The sequence below is a fragment of the Phyllostomus hastatus genome, unplaced genomic scaffold (assembly GCF_019186645.2).
Source record: "Phyllostomus hastatus isolate PE091 unplaced genomic scaffold, TTU_PhHast_1.1 phas_contig_16, whole genome shotgun sequence".
Classification (NCBI taxonomy): Eukaryota; Metazoa; Chordata; class Mammalia; order Chiroptera; family Phyllostomidae; genus Phyllostomus; species Phyllostomus hastatus.
Genome location: NW_025333643.1, coordinates 9,692,106 through 9,710,804, shown reverse-complemented (window position 1 = coordinate 9,710,804; position 18,699 = coordinate 9,692,106). Strand labels below are relative to the sequence as shown.

The following is an 18,699-nucleotide window of genomic DNA, read 5'->3' as shown; positions in this document are numbered from 1 at the left end:
GGGGAAGAGATTCTTGGGACCCTAAGCCTGGGATTTAGACCTGAGCTGAGGGGCTTTAGGTGGGCTGTGGATTCTGAAGAGTTGTGTGCAAGGTGCAGTTTGGGAGGAGAGGGCCATGGCTTTCATCAGATTTGATAGCTTTGCAACCTGGAGCAATGCTGAGGCTCTGTGTTGAGGCAGGGCTGCCTCTAGTCCTGCTTGGTATCCTTTCCCTCGAGGGGCACTGGGACCTTGGAGGGTTCACCTCTCCTCTTGCATCTGCACAGGTCCAGCAGGTTAAAGCTGCTACCTGTCACCTCTTCCCCCTCACTAGCCACATTTTCTCTTGGGACCACTGTAGCCCCTCACTCTCACTGTTTCCTGGCAGTGCATTGTATGGAAGCAGCTTTATGTAAGCAGGTAAGGCTCAGCTGGACTGCTTAGAAAACTCAACTTTAATGGCTCCATCCTTTCTGTCCAAGTCTAGTAGTCCAGGGCACAGATGAGGGCCACACCACGCTTTATCCAGTGTCGCTGGGGCTGGTCAGAGGGGATCTCCACAGCAATGACGTAGTTGGTGGAGTGTCCTGTGGTTGATAGTGTCCCTGGAACAAGCAACAAAGGGAGAGAGGGTTAAGTTGCCACAACTAGAGGACAGTGTAAAGGCAATGGATTTGGCAGACTTGGGGACAAGGAGGGAGTCTTGACCAAAGGGGAAGCCCGCTTGGTGAATGGGTCTGGCCAAGGCTCAGGCCTGCCCAAGGTTAATGCACTGACTGAGGACAGGCAGCAATGGGAGAGTTGCACCACTCATTTCCTGTTGGACCCAGGCCAGGCCCACCCCGTCTCTTGGCCTCAGTCACCCCTGTGAGCATTATCAGGCTGGGGCTCCTAGGACCCAAGGTAGATCTGCCGAGGTGGGCAGCAAGGTGGTGAGTTCAGGGACCACTCCACAGACAAGTCCTGGCTGCTGCTGCCAAGATCTGTCCAAGAACTGCTGACCGACCTCTGTTGGCCATCTTGTTCAGGCCTATCTGGCCTGGGCTGGCCCAGTCCTGGGCCCCCATCTGTGGTGTAGGCTCCCTACCCTGGGCGTCATACCAGAGCGGGTCAGCGTCTTATAGATGGGACACAGGTAGAAGGCCTGGTCCTGAATCCTGCGGTTTGGTGTTGGCAGGAGCCAGATAACAGCCATTTCTGTGTAAAGCTCCTTGGGCCGAGACTCGGCCAGCTGGAAGGCCATGGGGTCCCAGCGGGCACCTTCCAGGAACAGCCCGTGGATGTAGCACCCCTCTTCAGGCCTTTTCTTGAGCTCCGACACTGACTGGTTCATCACCTGTGGTGGGCACAGACATGCCCCACACGTGTCAGTACCCAGAATCTGGGTTAGAGTTTTGGTTCTGAAGCACAAACTCCCTTCTGAGAGTTCTGCCTGCCTGCCCATCACTCATTATTTTAGCTGGTAGCCTGCGGTCTATGTCCTGCCCTCGGGATTTCCATGAGGCTCATGGCCTCTTCTGGCCTGGCTCTCCTTTTCCCCCACCCCTGCTCAAGGGTCCCCTGACTGCCAGACAGGTGTGGCCTCAGAAATAAGTGATCAGGCTGTACCCCAGCCTGTCACCTGACCTGCCCCTGGCTGTGCCCAGACCTTGAAATCAAAGGAGATGGTGTCAATGGAGATGACAGACTTGCGGGCAAAGTTCTGCAGGGTGCCTGTCAGGAAAGCCTGGGGGAAGAAGAATCCACTGATCCAGAAAACAGCTGGGATGCCCTCTTTGATCCAGGTCTGCACGAAGTTCAGGCGTTGCAGCAGATCCATGACCCATGAGGACAGTGGCTTAAGCGATGGGTAGGCCTTGGCGTTCCAGAGCTCAGGCACAGCGTTGTTGTACAGGCTGGCAGCCATCAGCTCCAACTGTGAGGACATCACCACCAGCCCCTTGAGCGCCTTGAGCAGGTCTCGCAGCATCTGTGTGATCACCTGCAGCAGCCGGTTGTACCTGTGGGGCCAGGGCTGTGTAGCGGTACCTACACTCTGCGGTTGTAGGCCACAGACAAGAAAACAGTGGTCTAACAGGGGCCAGAACATAGAGCTGCTTGGACAGCCTGGGCACCAATCCCAGCTCTGGCTCTTAGCAAATGTGTGACCTTAGTTCACTTAATCTTTTTGGGCCCTGGTTTACCCATCTGTAAAATGGGAATAATAAAAATGTGCCTGAATTTAGAGGATGGATTTTAGCACCTGGCATGGCACCTGGACCATAGTACCTTTTGCTATCATTTCTCTACAGCTCTGGTTTGTTGACCGGGCTGGTGGTGGTGAGGGGTGTCTGGGGTAGGGGGATTACCGTATGACCTCCTGTACGAGCACTGTGTTCATTGACTCCTCATATAGCACGGGGTACTTGCTCATCACCACCTGCAAGTTGACGGGCTCAGGTACCTGGAGCAGAATGTTGTGGGCCACATTTTCCACTATCTGTAGGCGCAAAGGGATACTGGGGGTCAGGGCTGGCCCCAACAACCCTCATAGGATCTCATGCACAGAGTTTCTTCCTACAAGGGAGCAGGCAGGATAGTGGGTGGGAGATCAGCCCTGACCAACCCTTCCCCCTGTTGCGCCCCACCTCCTCCCTGCTCTGGCCGCCCACAGAGGACGATTTCGGTTGCAGCTGTATTATAGCATTGAACAGAGTGTAAGTCTCATTCTGGGCGAAGGTGATGTTGGCGTTGTCGTGCAAACCAAAGATCTCAGGCATGTCGTTGAGTGGGAGGCCCTTGATGTAGGAGAGGTAGCCCTGTGGGTAGGGAGGCACAGCTGAAGCCTCTGCCTGGCTCTTCCCCCAGCCTGTGGGTGGCCTTCCACCTGAGCACATCCCCCACCCATCACCCTAGTTGTAACCCAATTGTTCTTGGGACTCCCTGGCCTCTGAGGCATGAAGGGGGTGGCTTCTGCCTCCCTCCCAGCCCCCTTCTCGCTGCCATCCAGCTCCCTGCTCCATCATTGGGCTGCTCAAACCTGCCACACTCCCTTGTTTCCACACTCTGGAATGCCTGACCTAGCCCCTCACTGCTCCTCACACATCTTAGCTGAAGCAGAGCTTCTTCAGGGAGGACCCCTGACTGTGGGCTGGGTTTGGTTGCTCCTGCCTTACTTACCCCTGCCTCACTGAGTGCCCTCAGGCAGCAGTGATTGTCTTTGTGGGGTGGATTAATCAATGAGAAGGAGCTACTGCAGGGCAGGGGCTACATCTCCTTTCACCCAGTACCCGAGTGGTGCTCAGTACTCCAGAACCCAGGCTGTGCTCACATTGAGATCATAGGTGGGTTGGATCTGGTGGTAGATGCCTGAAGTGCTGTAGCTGTGCTCAGGGAAGAGCACTTCGGGGCTGTAGAAGTCCTCCAGGATGTTCATGATGCAGCGGCGGTCCCAGTCATCAGTGACACGGCCCCCGTAGTTGATCTCGCCTGCCGTGTACTTGAGGACCTATGTGGTGGGTGGGTAAGGGCCCCACAAGTGCCCAGCTCCCCACCCTCAGCCTGTCCCTAGCCCACCTTGTAGGGGATGTCATCGTACTCATCCAGGAACATCTTGAGCTGGCTGATACAGATGCGCAGGTCCCCATCTGTGAACTCATAGGGGATGTTGAATCCCAGGGGCCCAAACTTTCGGCGCTCCAGTGCATTCCCATGGAACAGGCACAGAGACAGCAGCAGGGACTTGAACTCCGTCACCTGTGAGGGGTGAAGGACAGGAGACATGAGGGGCAAGGACGGGGGGCAGGTGGGGCAGGGTACTACCAAGTGTACCTCACCTTGCGACAGGAGTTGAGGAAGTCATCGCTGAGGCTGCTGTAGGACTTGAGTAGGTTGGCCTTGACACCACGTGGTGGCTCAATGGTCATCTTGGAGCCATTCTGCAGGATGGACACTGGGAACTTGTTGCTGGGCAGGCTGGTGAGCCACAGGCGGAAGTCCCGGTGCACCTGGTGGCCATGTTCCATGTGAGCATCAGGACCCATACCTGGTGGCCTCCCCATCACCAGGCTCCCTCCTACCCAGGGACCCTGGGCCACCCTCAGCCTGACTCTATCCCTGGGGGGCCCCAACCAGGCTGCATGGACCACTGATTAAGGATATGAGCTTTGCACTCTGACTGGTGTGGTAATGTAACTTGGGTGCACTGAGAAGATTAATGTAGTCAAGGCAAGTTCCTGAGCACTCCCTGTGTGCTGGGCTGGGCTAGGCACTTTGCAGGACCATCTTGTTTAGCTCATAGTCCTGGGTGGACACATTAGTACTCCCCTTGGCAGAGGAAGGTGGTTCACCTTGTCGGGATTGATGTGCTCAATGAGGTGCTCTAGGGCTGGCATCCAGCTTGGGGCCAGGTGGCAGTTCTGGAAGAAGACCCACTTGCCCCTCTCTATGGAGCTGCGCATCATGGCTTCTGCCCGTGGGCCCTGTGGGGGTGCAAGTGTGGAGTGGTGGGACCAGCTGGTCTGGCTGGCCATCACCCTCCTGGCCCCACCCTTACCTGTCCCTGGCCCAGGGAAATGGCAGAGAGCTTCTTGGAGAACTTCATCTCTTCAGCAAACTTGTACAGGTCAGCAGCGGGGTCAGTGCCCGGCGACAGCACAAAGATGAGAGGTGTCGTGGAGTTGGAGTCTTTAAACACCACTGACAAGTTGGCTGTCTGCAGGGCAGAGAGACATGCCAGGGCCATGTGGGGCTGAGGAGGCACAGGGACCTGGGCAAAGGGCAGCAATCTGGGGGTTCCCAGAGCCTTTGAGGGGTGGGCTAGGAGTCCTGGCCTGATGAAAGCTGCAAAGTGGTCTGTCCAGGTGCAGTCAGGCCCTTGGCACCCACATAGGGATTAGCAGGTGGCACTGGCTAGCAGCACTTGCCTGGGGTTCAATGAAGCGTGGCTCCAGGTTGGCGGCCACAAAGTCTTGCATGGCATTGGTAACCTTGTCTCCACGTAGGCAGCGCAGGACCAGCAGCTTCTGGAACTGGTCCAGGTACTGATCCCAGATGCCAGGCAAGGGTTCCCTGTAATAGTGCCCATGTCTCCCTGAAAGCTGACTTATGGGAAGGCACTGGCCACAGGGACTCTGCTGGCTGGATGACAAAGGAGAGTGGGGTGTCTGGAGATGTGTGGCTGGGGACATGGAAGAGATTTGGCCTCTCAGAAGGCTCCTGTGTCTGGGCTTCACCCCCTCAATGTACCCACTCTGACATGCCTTGGGGCCCAGCTCACCGGTGGGGCTCGGGACTGTCAAAGATAGCCCGGAATTCTGAGAGGTGTTTCACAAAGTCAGTAGCGAAGGAGTAGAAGGCTGGCAGGTTTGAGAGTGCCAGGATGTCTCGCCAGGCCCGGTCTGACAGCCAGTCCACTGCAGGGTTCTCAGTTATCACCTGGATGGAGCCCCCAGACAGGAGGTAGCGCCACTCGCTCTAGTGGGGGATAGAAGGAGGCTAGTGCCAGGCCCTATGTACCTGCGAGCCCACCCAGTATACAGTGAGGTGGTGGCTGTCACTCTCGCTACCTTGGCAGTGCTTTCCAACACACTATGAAATAGCTGGGGCTCATGAGAATGTGAGCTGGGAGGCTCAGTCCAGCCTCTGTGCTCACCAACACACTCAAGCTTCTGAGAAGGCCTGTACTCATAGGACTGCTTGGGTCACTGCTAACCCAGGGTCTCCTGGCTGTTTTTAAGCAAGGAACTGTGTTTTCTTAGGCCTCTGCCCTTTTGCTCTTGCTGTGTCTTCTTGCCTGGCCTTTCCTTCCACCCTGTTCTCCCAGGCCCTGCAACAGGACAACTCCTCTGGCAGTCTGTCTTGGACCACTGTCCCACCTGGCTGCCTCTCTATTCATGCACCTGGTTGATCTTGTCCTCATTCATCATGATGCGGGCACACAGCAGGAAGGCGAACATCAGCTTGTGCTTCTCAAAGAGGCTGCGGCAGACGTTACTGTAAAGGCTGTAGGTCAGGTAGCGATTGATGTTGGCGATGCGCTTCTTCAGATTGTCTGCAGGCAGAGAGGTGATGCAGCACATGGGGAGAGGGGGAGAAAGCAAGAGCCCTGGGGTCCAGCCCAGCCAGTCCCCTCAGCAGCCACAGGAGGGCTGGACCTCCCCGTGGGGCATCTGGAGTTCCCAGTAAAAGGACTCTGAGGAAGATAGGGAAGGGTGTGTGTGTTCTTATGTAGAGTGTATCTGTGATGAGAGCATGTGCAAGTGACTATGGGTGTCAGTTCGTGCACGTGCCCACATGAAAACATGTTCACTTGTCCCATCTGTGCCAGGCTGGGAGCCTGGCATTTGTGCCCACATGTGCATGTGTGCCAGGACTACCTGCCCTCTCTGAGTTGGTGATGCCTGAGAGGAAGATGTTGAGAAACCACTCGAGAGAGTACTGGTACATGGGGTCCACGTTGGCCAGGTCTGACACACAGAAGAATAGGATCTGGGTACGGACGGCCACAGGTATGTACTCCATGCGCGTGAGGTCAATGTCCTTCTCCGTTTGCTCTGCAATCCTGACCTTGGCCTGGGGGTGCAGTGGAGGGGAAGTGGTCAGGCCTAGGTAGGCTGGCAAAGAGCAGCAGGTAGAAATGGGTGGGGCAGGGAGCAGGCCTGGGGTAGGTGGGGAGAGGCAGGAAGTTGCTGACCTGGATCTCCGCAGCCTTCATTTTGGAAGCCTCCAGCACTTTGATGAGTTCCATGTCATCCACAGGGTTGCCCTCGGAGGAGCTGAGCCGGTACAGGATCTGGTCTTCAATGTCCTTTAGCTCCTGGCGCATCTTAGCATTACTGACAATCAGCTGGTTTTTGGCTTCCTCCAGGTCAGGCCGTTCCTCAGCCACTACCTGGCCTAGCAGCTGGTCCTCTAGGCCACTGCCAGGGGTAGGGAACACCCTGTCTGTAATACCTGGTGGGCCCCAAGGGCCAGCACCTCCAATTATCTGTCCTCCTGGGGCTCCTGTGGGTATCGGCCTGGGAGGCCTAGCCTATCTCAAGCTGCAGGGGTAATGCAGAGCCTGCTTTCAGAGTGATTGCTTCTCAGTGAGACCTTGGGTAGCAGCCTGGAATCCCAGTTAGGGACAGGCAGTTGGATGTGTGAGCTTCTGGGGTCTCTGAAAAACTCCCTCTCAGCAAGAGGGAGCTGTGGGTGACAGGGAGGGACAGGCCTTAAGGATGATCCACCCCCTGTTCTGTGGAGAGGTTCATAGTGGCCACTGGCATGGAGCAGGCCTCTGGAATCTGTGGATGGTCAGCGAAAGCCTGGGTTCACAGCAGCAAGGGTGGGAAACAGGGCTGGGGAGCAGTGCCCCAGAGTGCACCCGACTCAGGGCTCCAGGACAGCTCTGAGGGTGAGTGCACGAGGGCTTGGAAAGGGCCAAGCTGCAGGGGAAGGGACAAGGTGGGACTAATGCTCTCAAGGGAGGCTGGGGCAGGGGAGGGGATTTGACCAGGGATCGAGATGAGTTGGGGATAGGGGTTTTAGGTGGAAATAGTGCAAGTAATGGGAAGCTGGTGGAAGGGCCAGAAGGTGGCAATATGAGTGGGAGGAAGCTGGCAGAGCCTCTGAGTTGGGGGAAGACCCATGAGTCCTGGCCTGGGGGTAGGAGAGGGGCAGCTGGACAGGCCAAGGCAGAGCTGATACTTGGAATCCTGGGGGCTGGGGGTTAGGGGCTTACCTGGGTGACAGGGTGAAGTTGATGAGTGTGAGTTTGGTGGAGACCTCGGGTGTGTAGTGTGGGTTGGGCAGCTTGGTAGTTATATACATCCTGAAGTCCTCGTGGTAGGGGATCACTGTGTCCCCTAGCTTCAGCACTGTGTTCCCCTGCTGCTTGTATGTCTGTGGTGGGTGGGATGGTCAAGCACTGTGGCCTGGGTTTCTCCAGTGTGGCAAGGGAGAGAGGCTCTCCTTTTCCCTGTCCAGGCCGACAGTCCACTCCCCATACATCCATGGCTGCAGGCTTACCTGCTTGAGCAGCACGGGCTCCAGAGCTGGATCCAGCTCCTCACCCACATTTTCCAGAAGACAGGGCTTGCCAAAGCGGATGGCATTCTCCATGCTGCGCAGGAAGTCACGATCACTCAGCTTGAGCACATCCAGCCCATTTTCCTTCTCCTGTGGGAGTAGGGGCAGATATGGGGTGGGGGCTGAGAGCCACCCTGAGACTCAGGTACTCCTCTTGTGCCTCCTAAGCCTGCTGGGTGGGGTGGTGGCACCTGGCAGGTGGGCTTACCATGTTCTTGATCCATTTGTTGGCCTGGCCCTGAGGGTCAATGAAGTGGGTCCAGCGCTGGGAGAACTGGTTGATGACCCCATTCTCCACTGACAGTGTGTCATTGGGGAGGCCAGCGATCTGTGGGGCACCAGACACCACATGAACAGTGTTAGCTGTGGCATCAGTTACTCCCGACCTCATGCTTTGGCTGTGTCTTTCCTCTCTCTGTTGTGTCCTCTTGGAGTTAGGGGACAAGCTACAGTGTGCTCATGGGCTAGCTCTCAACACTCCCCTTCACTGGGCTTCTCTGTCCTTTGGCCTACTGAGTCCTCACTCAGTTAGACCATCTCCACAGGGCCCACAGTCCATCAGCCCTCCCAGACTGTGCACCTTTCACTTCTGCCTACTGCCTCTTGGTTCTCTTCTTGTATCAACTCCACCTGTCCTTCAGGATCTAGCTGAAGCACAACTTCTTTTAGGAACCTTTCTTAACCTTCCCTCTCTGAACACTGCTTCCCCAGCTTCACCCCCACTCTTCAAGCACCCCTTGAATTCTCTGCCCACAGTTAGTTAATGTCTGAGCCACACTGTGCTCAGCTTTCTCCTCCTACCCACAACTCTCTTGCTGGGTCTGGGTGGGTTCAGGGGAGACATCACTGAGCACATGCAGGAAAGAGGGTGGGAGAGAGGGGGATCTTGGTGCAGCTTGCATGATGCCACAGGCCCAGGCCAGTTGTTCCAACCCCCCAGGGTAGGCACCTGCCAAGAGCGGATCTTCACGGGGTTCCCCAGCGTCCCGATTAGTGTGGGCTCGGAGGTATGTGGGACGTGGTGGATCATGAGCTGCTTGACCCAGTGGCTGTAGAGCACTGTGCGGTACTGTCCCTGGGGAGATGCCAGACTCAGGTCCACCCCAACACAACACCTGTGACACCCTCCCACCTCCCTCTGAACCCCATCACTTGGTGGTTGTACACAGAGGTTAGAGCTCAGACATGGAGCTGGACACCTGTGCTCTCGTCCCACTTTGGGTGACTTCCTTGGCTTTCGTAAACCTCAGTGCCTCACCTGTGAAACAGGGGTAATCATAACAATGTCCACCTGTCAGGGCATCTGTGAGAACTGAATGACGTGCACACAGCAAGCCTGGAAGTGTGAGGTCACATTTCCCACTAGGCAGCCAGCCCACCAGGGTGGGTTTTCTGACTGTTTGATGCACTGCCGCACCCCTGTGCCTTGGACAGCACCTGGCTCAGACAGGGTGCCTGGTAAGTGCTTGTTATTTTATTTATTTGGTTCCTCACCCTAGCATATTTTTTTTATTGCTTTTAGAGAGAGAGGAGGGGAGAGAGAGGGAGAAGGGGAAAAATGTCAATGTGGGAAAGAAACCAGTCGGTTGCCTCCTGTACGCACCCCAACCAGGGATTGAATCCGAAACCTACGTAGTGCCCTGATAGTGCCTTGACTGGGAATTGAACCCACAACTTTTCAGTGTACAGGATGCCACTCCACCAACCCAGACACACTGGCCAGCCCTTTTAAGTGCTTGTTAAATGAATGAGTGAGGGAAGAGCCACCCCACAGGCTGCTTCTCAGGAGGTGAGGGCTTAAGGCAGGGCCCCTTTGTGAAGTGAGGTTGTCCCAGACAGGGCTGGGGGCTCCTTACCGTGAAGGGACCCAGGTAGGCCACGAAGCCAGCAGCCACCAGCACATCACCAGAGATGTTTTCAAGCATGTGCTCCAGGTTCTCCACTGTCTCCTGCCAACGCACCCTCTCATCTGACAGACCACTGATGAGCTGCAGAGGAAGCCCTGTGGGGTGGGCTCTGGGATGCCTGGGTGTCCCTGCCTGGTGCAGTCCCCAGGCTCCCAGGGATGGGTTGTAGATAGCCATCCCAGGATCCCACCACCACCCAGACCCTTCTAGCCCCTGTCTGGGGCAGGCCATGCCCACAGGGCCTCCCCGGAGGGGTGTGTGTACCTTGTCAGCTCGGCCCAGCCGATGCTCACACTGCTCACACTTCAGCTCCAGCTCCTCCTTCTTGGCAATGCATTCTCGGTACCTGGCCTGCATCACAGCAATGCCATCCTCCACCTCCTGCAGGCGCTGCTTTGCCTCATCCAGGATCTTCTGTGTCACCTCCAGGTCATCCTGGGCCTCCCGCAGGGCTTGCTGCAGGCAAAGGAGGCAGGGCCAGCTTGTTGAGTGCCTTGGGGAGCCCTCGCCCCTCTCCCTCGCCCTTCAGCTATACCCAGCCCTCACCCGCTTGGGCTCCACGGCCTTGGCCACGAAGTGGTACTTGTGCATGGCGCGCACCCACTGGCAGATGGAGGTGCAGGCTTTGGACACCTTGGCAATGGCGGCTGGCTGGAACTCTTCATTGTCAATGTACGGCTGAATGGCTTTGATCACTGCCTCCCCAATGTTGTCCTAGACATGGGAACAATGGGGTTCAAGGGGCTACTTCTCAGGGAAGATAGGGTAGTGGGGATAAGGGATACCGTGATTCTATTCTATGTCCCATGCTCTGTGCAGACCTCAGCAGAGGTGACCTCCTTAGGGAATAAACATGACCCAAAAAGACTGGCCAGAAGAGAAACTTCTGTGTTCCAGGATTTCAGATAACGTGATTGGAGATTTCTTGAGAAATGATGTAGCCCCAAGATCTGATAATACATAGGCTCCATTTAAAGTTCACTTAGAGATAAGGGCTGCTTCCTCGCAGGTGTGGAGACAAATCATATTAAGGATAATAATCCCCACCCCAAGAGCTGACCACACCCCTGGGAGACTCCAATCCTGTCGTTCTGGATAGGCCCAGGAAGATGCATTGTTCACAAGCTCCCAGAACTCAGAGCTTGGGACCAGGGGAGCCTGAGCACTGGCCCTGAGCACTCCTCACTGGGGCTTAATTAGGCCTGTGGGGCCTCTGGTTTCCAGTCTGATAGGAAAGGAGGAGGAGAGATGGGGAGCTCACAGGGGGTCCAGCTACCTTCCAGTGCAGCCTGGGAAAGTGCCTGCAGTCCCAACATCAACACAAGCTGGTAGTGGGTGGCCCTCATGGGACAGACAGTTGCCCCCTAGCCAAATTCTAGGCTGAAGAGGGGCCCTCCAGAAGGGCTGTGGGCTCTAGGCTGACTTAACCTTGAAATAGCTCCTAAGAGAGCATATGCCCATAGACAATGAGAGGCCCAGATAGACAGGGAGAGAAACGCAAAGATAAACAGGGGAAGCTTAATCTCAGGTGCTGAGGCTGAGGGAGAGGCAATGGTTAAGCCAATGGTGAAAGTCTGGGCCATGGCCATGGGAATCACAGGGTGGAAAGGGCATGAGAATCTCCAGGCTGCAGAGCCTTGGAGTAACTGAGGGTGACATCCTATGGGCACAGGAGACTGTCTGCATCCTGATTTCCTTAATACCCATCTGTTGGTGAGTATGTCTGTCACCCCACCCAGTCAAAGAGTCCTTCCAGGCCAGGATCTGGTTCCTGTCAGGTCTGTGGCCACAGGACTGTGTGTCTGCAGGTGGAGGGAGACAGGACAGAGATTCCAGTGCTATGCTGGGGCGGACTCCTCTCCCACTTCCCTGTCCAGCTAGGTGGTCCTCACTCACTGGCTGGCCAGGTGCCTGGCATGCTCACCTTGTCAAACTTGAAGAGGCTCTCGAGGAAGCGGCCGGGGTCCTGCAGCAGCCCCTTGCCAGGCTCCCAGTAGTCATCCACCTTGGTGCCAGGCTTCTCTCCAGGAACCTTCTTGGGCTTGATTCCCTTCAGGATACACACAGCTTCTATGACCAGCTTCACGCCTGGAGGCGGCCGTTGCATAGCGCGTACCTATGCGCCAGGTCAAGAGTGAAAAAGGGAAATCCATCACTGCGTGGGCACCTCTGGGTAGGGACAGCTGCCAGACTGGGTGGGACCCACCAACTAAGTCTCCACCACCATAGACAAAGGGCATGCCCAGAGACCTCGAGCAAGGTCTCAGCCCACTGCTCCCCCGTGTACCCAGGCCTAGCCACAAAGTCCTGGATGCTCACCTCTCGGGGTCCCAGAGCCCTCTCTTGTACTTGCCTGGGCCCTGGGGCTGGTACAAGGAGTTAAGGGCAGGTAGCTGGATTCAAGCCCTATTTCTACCCTTACCTTTTGGCACAGGATCCCCAAGGGATGTGTAGAGGGAGAGCCTGGGTGCCAGGACCCGAGCAACCAGAAAGAAAGGCCAGGGGGAGCTCTGGGAGATGCCTGGCCACCCACCTCAGTCACGTCATTTTTGTTGAGATTGCGCAGGCTGGCCAGGGCTGCATCCAAGGCAGGCAGTGCCTCATCCAGATCCTTCTGGGCATCATCGGCGATAATTTGTGCCTTCCTGGCCTTCTCGTTGGCCTTGATCTCCTCTGCCTGCACTGATTTCCGGGTCTCCTCGGCAATGTTTGTGTCCACCTGGGGACCGGAGTCGGGAGGGCCCAGCTGGTGGCCAGCGTGAGGGATAGGTGTGCCCTCCCCCCTTCTCTCTTTGTCTCTCAGTCTCCTCAGGTGGAAGGAAATGAGGGTTGGAATGCCTTTTTCTCCAGGAGCCCTCTTGGCTGTGATAAACCATGGAGATCTGGAATGCTAAGAGCCCCTTCCACTCCTGAGTGCTCACTATAGGCTTGGCATGGGGCTCTTGCTTTATGCACTTAAGCATAATCGCCCTATTGGGCAGGGTCCCCTAAGCCCACAGGGCACCTCCACATAAGACAGAGAAAGGTGCTCTTCCCCAAATTCCCTGTCTTTCCATCTGCTGGAAAAAGTTTTAATACACTGACTTTGTAGAGCAGAACTACTTCTGCCAGGATGCTGTCATAATGAAAATGCAAATCTGTGATGCCTGCAGGAGGTGGGGCTCAGAGGCTCTCAGAGACAGACTAGGGAGATTCTGCACAGCTGCCTGTGGCAGCTCTGCCACTTACTCCATGTTGTGTTTATTGGGGTTCAGACTTGTTTGTCTTGCTCTTCATTGTATCCCCTGCCCAGGGCAGTGCCTGACTACTGAACGAGGAAATGGCACAGACAAGTTAATCAAGCTGAAGAAGTCCTGACTTCTAGTGATCTTGTGGTTTCATGGGGATACTGAGCATACTAAGATGTGGTCAGATATCAATCAGGGACTGACTGAGAACAGGTCCTGCACCTTGATCTGCTCCATGGTGAGCACGGTGTCCTTGGCAGCCTCCTCCAGAAGAGGGCGCATACTCTCCAGCTCCTCCTGCATCCTGGCCACATCCTCAGAAGTTCGGAGCAGCTGGGGATGGGGGTGCACAAAGAGGAAAACAGGTGTGACGGGTGGCCAGACAGAAAGCCTGCAGTGGGCTGGCGAGAGGGCCTTGCAGGGCTGCCCTCACTATGAGTGAGAGGCTGTGGCCAGCAGCTTCAGTGGCCCCCAGGTTACCCAGTGGACTCAGAAGAAGGAAGCCGTCCCCTGAGAATCTGTGGAGTAATCTGCTTTGGCCTTGCCTTTTGTCTGGCAGCTCTTGCTCTTTTGATGAGAGAGGAAACTGCCCATTTAAACGCTGTGGGCTGCTGACTGAAAGGCTAGGCTGGGCTACCAGGATCAGGGCTAGGGGGAGAGCAGGCAGAACCATGCCCCACCCCAGCTCACCTTGTCGAGGCCACTCTTCATGCGGTTCTTGGCTGTTTTAAGCTCCTGTTTCTTCTGTCCAATGAGTATGGAGAAAATATTGAGCAGCTCCAGGTAGCTCTTAGGTGTCACGTAGTTGTGGCGGGACAGCTCGGCCAGGTACTCAACACACTTCCTGGCCACCGACTGGTGGATATGCACACAAACCTGGATCTGTGGGATGGGAGACCACTGATGGCAGCCTTGTAGAGCCCCCAGCAAAGAGAGGGTACCAGGGTGCCCTCAAAACCACTCTCAGGGGTGTCCAACTTGCTGCCTGTGGGCCGCATGCAGCTCAAGATGGCTATGAATGAGGCCCAACACAAAATAGTAAATTTACTTAAAACATTGTGAAATTTTTTTGTGATTATGTGTCACAAGGTATTTAATGTGCGGCCCAACACAATCCTTCCTCTTCCAGTGTGGCCCAGAGACCGCAAAGGTTGGATGCTGCTGCTATAGCCTGGTCCCCAGAAGGAACCCATGTGCAGGAACCTCGATGCCCCTCACACTCACTCTCTTCTATGACCTCACAGCTTCAAGGACAAGGTCATTTATTCTGCAGATGAAAAACCCATGACTCAGAGAAGTTAAGAGGCTTGTTCAAAGCAGAGCTGTGAAAGCAGAGCTGGCTTTGAATGTGGACCCAGGCATCTCCCAGCTCTTGGCCCAGCCATAGGCCCCATGACCTGCGTGCCTTTCTTTAAGGGCCCTGAGGTGAGGCCCCACCACTTTAAGTTAGAGCTGAGCTAAGGGAGGGCCCAAGGCTGAGGGGAAATGGGAAATGGCCTCATCCTAGGTCTTGACCCTCAGGTGGCCATTACTTTTTCAGGTTGGACCAGACAATTCTAGTCCCCCATCTGTGGCCTCTGGGTTGCGACAGAGAGTTCTTTGAAGAAAACTGCCACAAAGCCCTCAGGGAATAAGATAAACAGTAACTATAACTGTGTGCTCAACCTCCTACATCATTGTGATGACTTTGTGGCACTCCCATTATAGAGATGAAGAAACTGAGGCTTAGGCAGGTAAAGCTGTTTACCTAAAGGTTTACCATCAGTGGTGGGCCTGGGACTCTTATCCAGGCTTCGATGACCCTAAGCCCAAACCTAAACAGTTCCCCCTGATTGTTTCTAACCAAGACACTTACCAGTCCTTCAATTACTTCAGGGGCAGCTTCCAGTTCTGGGATTTCATTCAGGAATATGGTGGCCACAGACTCCAGGGCCTCTTCCGGCCACTCGTTAAACCAGTCAATGGTACAGCAGTTGACCAGGGAAGGGAACTGCCTCAGACGAGCTCGGAAGACCTCTCCAATGGGGCTGGAGGGCCAGGAGTCCAAATGAGGTCCTAAGACACTGACATTCCCAGGAACCCAGGGCCCTGGCATAGTCCTACGGCATGGCAGCTAGGATGCAACACACAATAGTCTGGACCCAATGGCATGGTGGCAAGGCCCAGGCCATTTCTCCTCACAGTTGGCCCAAGTGCACCCCCACCCAGCCCTGCTGTCCCTGTGTGGCTGTGATGACTCCCTGTACCTCATACATAGCACCATGTGGATGTTGTTGCGCACGCGCCCAGTATAGGCAGCCATGAGGTTGGCCTTGGTGGGCTGAAGACCCTGCTCCTGGACATAGGGCCGCATGGTGGTGATAATCTGGTCCTGCTCATCCGGGGCATAGAGGTTGGGAATGTCACCTGAGTTCAGGACGTTGTTAATGTCCTCCAGGAAGGACTCGTTCTTGATCTGGGGAGGGATGGGGTGAAGGGGCTGAGCCTTGGAGATGGCTCCTGGATGTTAGACTCCACAGTTGTGGTCTCACTGGACCTTCATAGTAGCCCCATTTTACAGGCCATGGCACCAAGTCTCAGAGAAGCCCAGAGTCACAAGTCATGGTTTAGGACTGGTATCCAGGCCTGCCCTATGGCAGAGACCCTGAACATCACCAGTGTGTGGTGGAAGGGCCCTGAATCCTGGGTGGGAGTTATGGCAGCTTTCTCTTTACTTTTCTGGCCTCTCCATGCCTCTGTTTACTTACAGGAAGAAACCAGGATACAGGTAGAAATGGGTCCTTGCTCAACTCATATGGTCAGGGCCTGGCCAGTGCCAGAGCACACTCTCCCTTGGCTGGCTCTGTGCATAGAGCCCAGGGGTAGGAGCAGAGGGGCCCTTGCCAGGTTGGGTCACATCCTGGGCCTGCAGCCACGGCCCAACCTTGACCACCAGCCAGATTTAATCTCTGCTCCATTTGCCTTGAGGCCCCAAAACAACAACCTCACCTTCTCTCAGAGTCATGGGAGAGGCCTCACACACAGGGAGTTCCGGAAGGAGCAGCCCCCAAGAGGGCAGCCAGGGGCACAGTGACTTGGGCACAAGTTGAGTGGTCCTTGAGGTGGGAAGTGTTGGCCAGTGAGTGTGTGCTGCTTGTGGTCAGCCTCTGCATACTTGGGGCACAATAACGATTTATGCCTCATGCTCCTGACCTACCCATTGGCAGCTCCCCCCATGTCCCGACTGTCCCTCCTAGGATCTACCCCACTGACAGTGACCTGGGCATGAAGGACTGACCACCTTTCAGGATGCCATACTGAATGGGGTTATATCCAGCCCACCCTGGACCCTGCCCACTGCCCATGGTGGTGGCACCTGGGTGTCCGAGAACAGGAAGGTGATGGGCAGGCTGTGCAGGCCAGCCTTGAACAAGACTTTCTTAATATCTTCTCGCCACTCAGTCATGCCATAGTTCTTGGAGAGCTCAATCTGGAAGCATTCGTACTCAGCCCTGGAGATGAGTTGAGAAGAGGTGTGACAACACTTGGGGCTGATGCTGAGGTGCTCATAGGTACCCACACCCCACCCTGGCCATTTAGAATCTTGCTCCCATCCTGGACACGTCTGCAGACTCTCTAGGCCCCGGCCTGCTCTCTGACCTCCAGACCTTTGTATGAGCTATTCCCTTGACCCAAATGCCCTTCCCTTCCATCCTCCCAGCTCTGGTTCTGAGAGCAAGCCCATGGCCACCACCTCTAGGAATCCCTGCTGGATGACTGCATGTACACCCCCTTTCCACAGCAGTACAGGGCACTGTTGCTGCCTCTTCTTAGACCCCAGGTCCTGTTCCCAGAAGCTTGTGGGCTGGGAGGGTCTGGCTCAGAGCTGCTCTATGTTCCCAGCACTGTGGAATAACATGGATGGAAGCAACATGGATGCCACCAACTACCCCCTGCCCACCATGCCTGGGGCCCTCACATGTGCGAGGTGAGCCGTGTGAGGGAGCTGCGGCCACTGCCACCGACGCCCAGCAGGAGTGCGTTGCCCAGTGCCTGGCGCAGGGTGCGGCTGATGCGGCAAATGTGGCTCAGAGCGTCCATGAAGAGGACCAGCTTTAGCTTGGCTGTGTTGATCTGGTTGTAGTCCTCCATGTACTCCTCGATCACCCTCATCATCTGGGGGGAGGGGGAGAACTGGGTCTACCCTCTGTCCCTGTACACCTGGACCCCTAATGGGAGGCACACCCCTGCCCATGGCCTGCCCTGCTCCTCTGTGCTTGGAAGGGTGCTGGGCTTTAAGAAGCCAGGTCTGCCTGAATGAGACTTGACCTGTTGGAAATGTTGAGTCCTGAGGGTTAGAGTCAGAGCCCTGCCTTCTTCCTCTGGGGCTCACCAGGATGTACTGACCTGGGGCCCTGGTGGGAGCTCCTGAGAGCAAGGAGAGATGTGTGGAGAGAAACCATCAGGAGGCTCTCTCCAGCCACACAGCTCCATGACCCTGACCCAGGCCTCTTCTCTCTCCCTGGGGTCCTGACTCAGACTTGTGACCTTGGGGTTCTGTTGGCCCTCTGTGAGTGGGACGAGAGCCTTCAAAACAGGGAGAGCATGTCCCTATTCACAGAGCCTGTCTCGGCTGAACCACAAAGACTTGTTCTCAGAGATGGGTCAAGTAGGGGCAGCTGTACCTATTTGACAGGTGAGGAAATGGGACTCGGAGAAGTAAATGTGGGCCTGCAGTCCCAGAGCTGACCTTCTAACCCAGTATCTTGATGCTCAGTCTGTTATCAGTGGCTGCAGAGGGCTCAGGTCCCCAGGGTGGAGAGTGAAGAGGCCCTCACCGGGGACAGGGCACCAGCCGGGCCCCTTTACCTTCTTTTCGCTGGTGATGAGCTCGTAGGACTTGACATCAGAGCCTGGTGACATGAAGTCTCCATAAAGGATGGGCTGGAAGGGGCAGACCTCACTGAAGGCTATCTCCCATTTCTCCATGTGGCTTTCTAGAAGCTTGTCGAACCAGCTGCGGTCCTCCTCATTCACCAGGCGGTCACGGAACACACGGCAGTTCTCATGGTACCACAGTCGCAGGAGCTGCACTTTGTCCTGTGTCCATCCCAGCATCAGTGCCCACCCTCAGCCCTGGGCCCTCAGCCACCTTTCAAACTACCAGGAGTCGGAGGGTGAGTGGGAGCCACAGCTCTCTGGCCCGGCCATTTCCAGGAGCTGCTTGGAGGCGCATCTGCTAACTGAGGACTGAGCCCTGCAGTGTACTTACTGCTTGGGCATCTCCACTCCCAGCTCCAGGCCCAGCTGGCCAAGTGCCTGCTGGGTGCCCAGTGCCTGCTGGGCGCCAAGTACCATTAGCTGATCATTGCTTCTCCCCTCTAATGGCTCCCATGGCTCCCCCAACTCTAAGCCTGGGAGGAATGCCTGATTCTTTTTACACCTCAGTACCCCGCATCTAACCACTCAGCACATTTCACTGATGTGACCCTCAAAACCCCTCTGGTTCTGCCCCCATCTCCATCACTGCTGCCACTTCTATCCCTGCTTCCCCACCT

The 18,699-nt window shown here is 55.8% G+C and overlaps 1 protein-coding gene across 1 annotated transcript in view; it reads right to left on the bottom strand.

Moving 5' to 3' along the window:
* Positions 1-19: 19 nt before the first annotated feature.
* DNAH1 (dynein axonemal heavy chain 1) overlaps positions 20-18,699 on the bottom strand; it is an 88,578-nt gene continuing 69,898 nt past the window's right edge. Inside the window, exons 47-77 of the mRNA XM_045832124.1 lie at positions 18,011-18,241; positions 17,121-17,317; positions 16,518-16,653; positions 15,409-15,617; positions 15,018-15,189; positions 13,853-14,044; positions 13,385-13,495; positions 12,469-12,654; positions 11,860-12,051; positions 10,482-10,649; positions 10,200-10,391; positions 9,885-10,016; positions 8,978-9,103; positions 8,237-8,356; positions 7,969-8,118; positions 7,682-7,842; positions 6,653-6,878; positions 6,336-6,531; positions 5,859-6,010; positions 5,237-5,433; positions 4,884-5,028; positions 4,514-4,672; positions 4,308-4,439; positions 3,795-3,965; positions 3,535-3,714; positions 3,290-3,466; positions 2,607-2,777; positions 2,328-2,458; positions 1,628-1,979; positions 1,081-1,315; positions 20-584 (exon numbers count right to left, since the gene is read on the bottom strand). Coding sequence (XP_045688080.1) covers positions 463-584; positions 1,081-1,315; positions 1,628-1,979; positions 2,328-2,458; positions 2,607-2,777; positions 3,290-3,466; positions 3,535-3,714; positions 3,795-3,965; positions 4,308-4,439; positions 4,514-4,672; positions 4,884-5,028; positions 5,237-5,433; positions 5,859-6,010; positions 6,336-6,531; positions 6,653-6,878; positions 7,682-7,842; positions 7,969-8,118; positions 8,237-8,356; positions 8,978-9,103; positions 9,885-10,016; positions 10,200-10,391; positions 10,482-10,649; positions 11,860-12,051; positions 12,469-12,654; positions 13,385-13,495; positions 13,853-14,044; positions 15,018-15,189; positions 15,409-15,617; positions 16,518-16,653; positions 17,121-17,317; positions 18,011-18,241 — 5,421 coding nt within the window. The 3' untranslated portion in view covers positions 20-462. The remainder of the gene's footprint in view (positions 585-1,080; positions 1,316-1,627; positions 1,980-2,327; positions 2,459-2,606; positions 2,778-3,289; positions 3,467-3,534; positions 3,715-3,794; positions 3,966-4,307; positions 4,440-4,513; positions 4,673-4,883; positions 5,029-5,236; positions 5,434-5,858; positions 6,011-6,335; positions 6,532-6,652; positions 6,879-7,681; positions 7,843-7,968; positions 8,119-8,236; positions 8,357-8,977; positions 9,104-9,884; positions 10,017-10,199; positions 10,392-10,481; positions 10,650-11,859; positions 12,052-12,468; positions 12,655-13,384; positions 13,496-13,852; positions 14,045-15,017; positions 15,190-15,408; positions 15,618-16,517; positions 16,654-17,120; positions 17,318-18,010; positions 18,242-18,699) is intronic.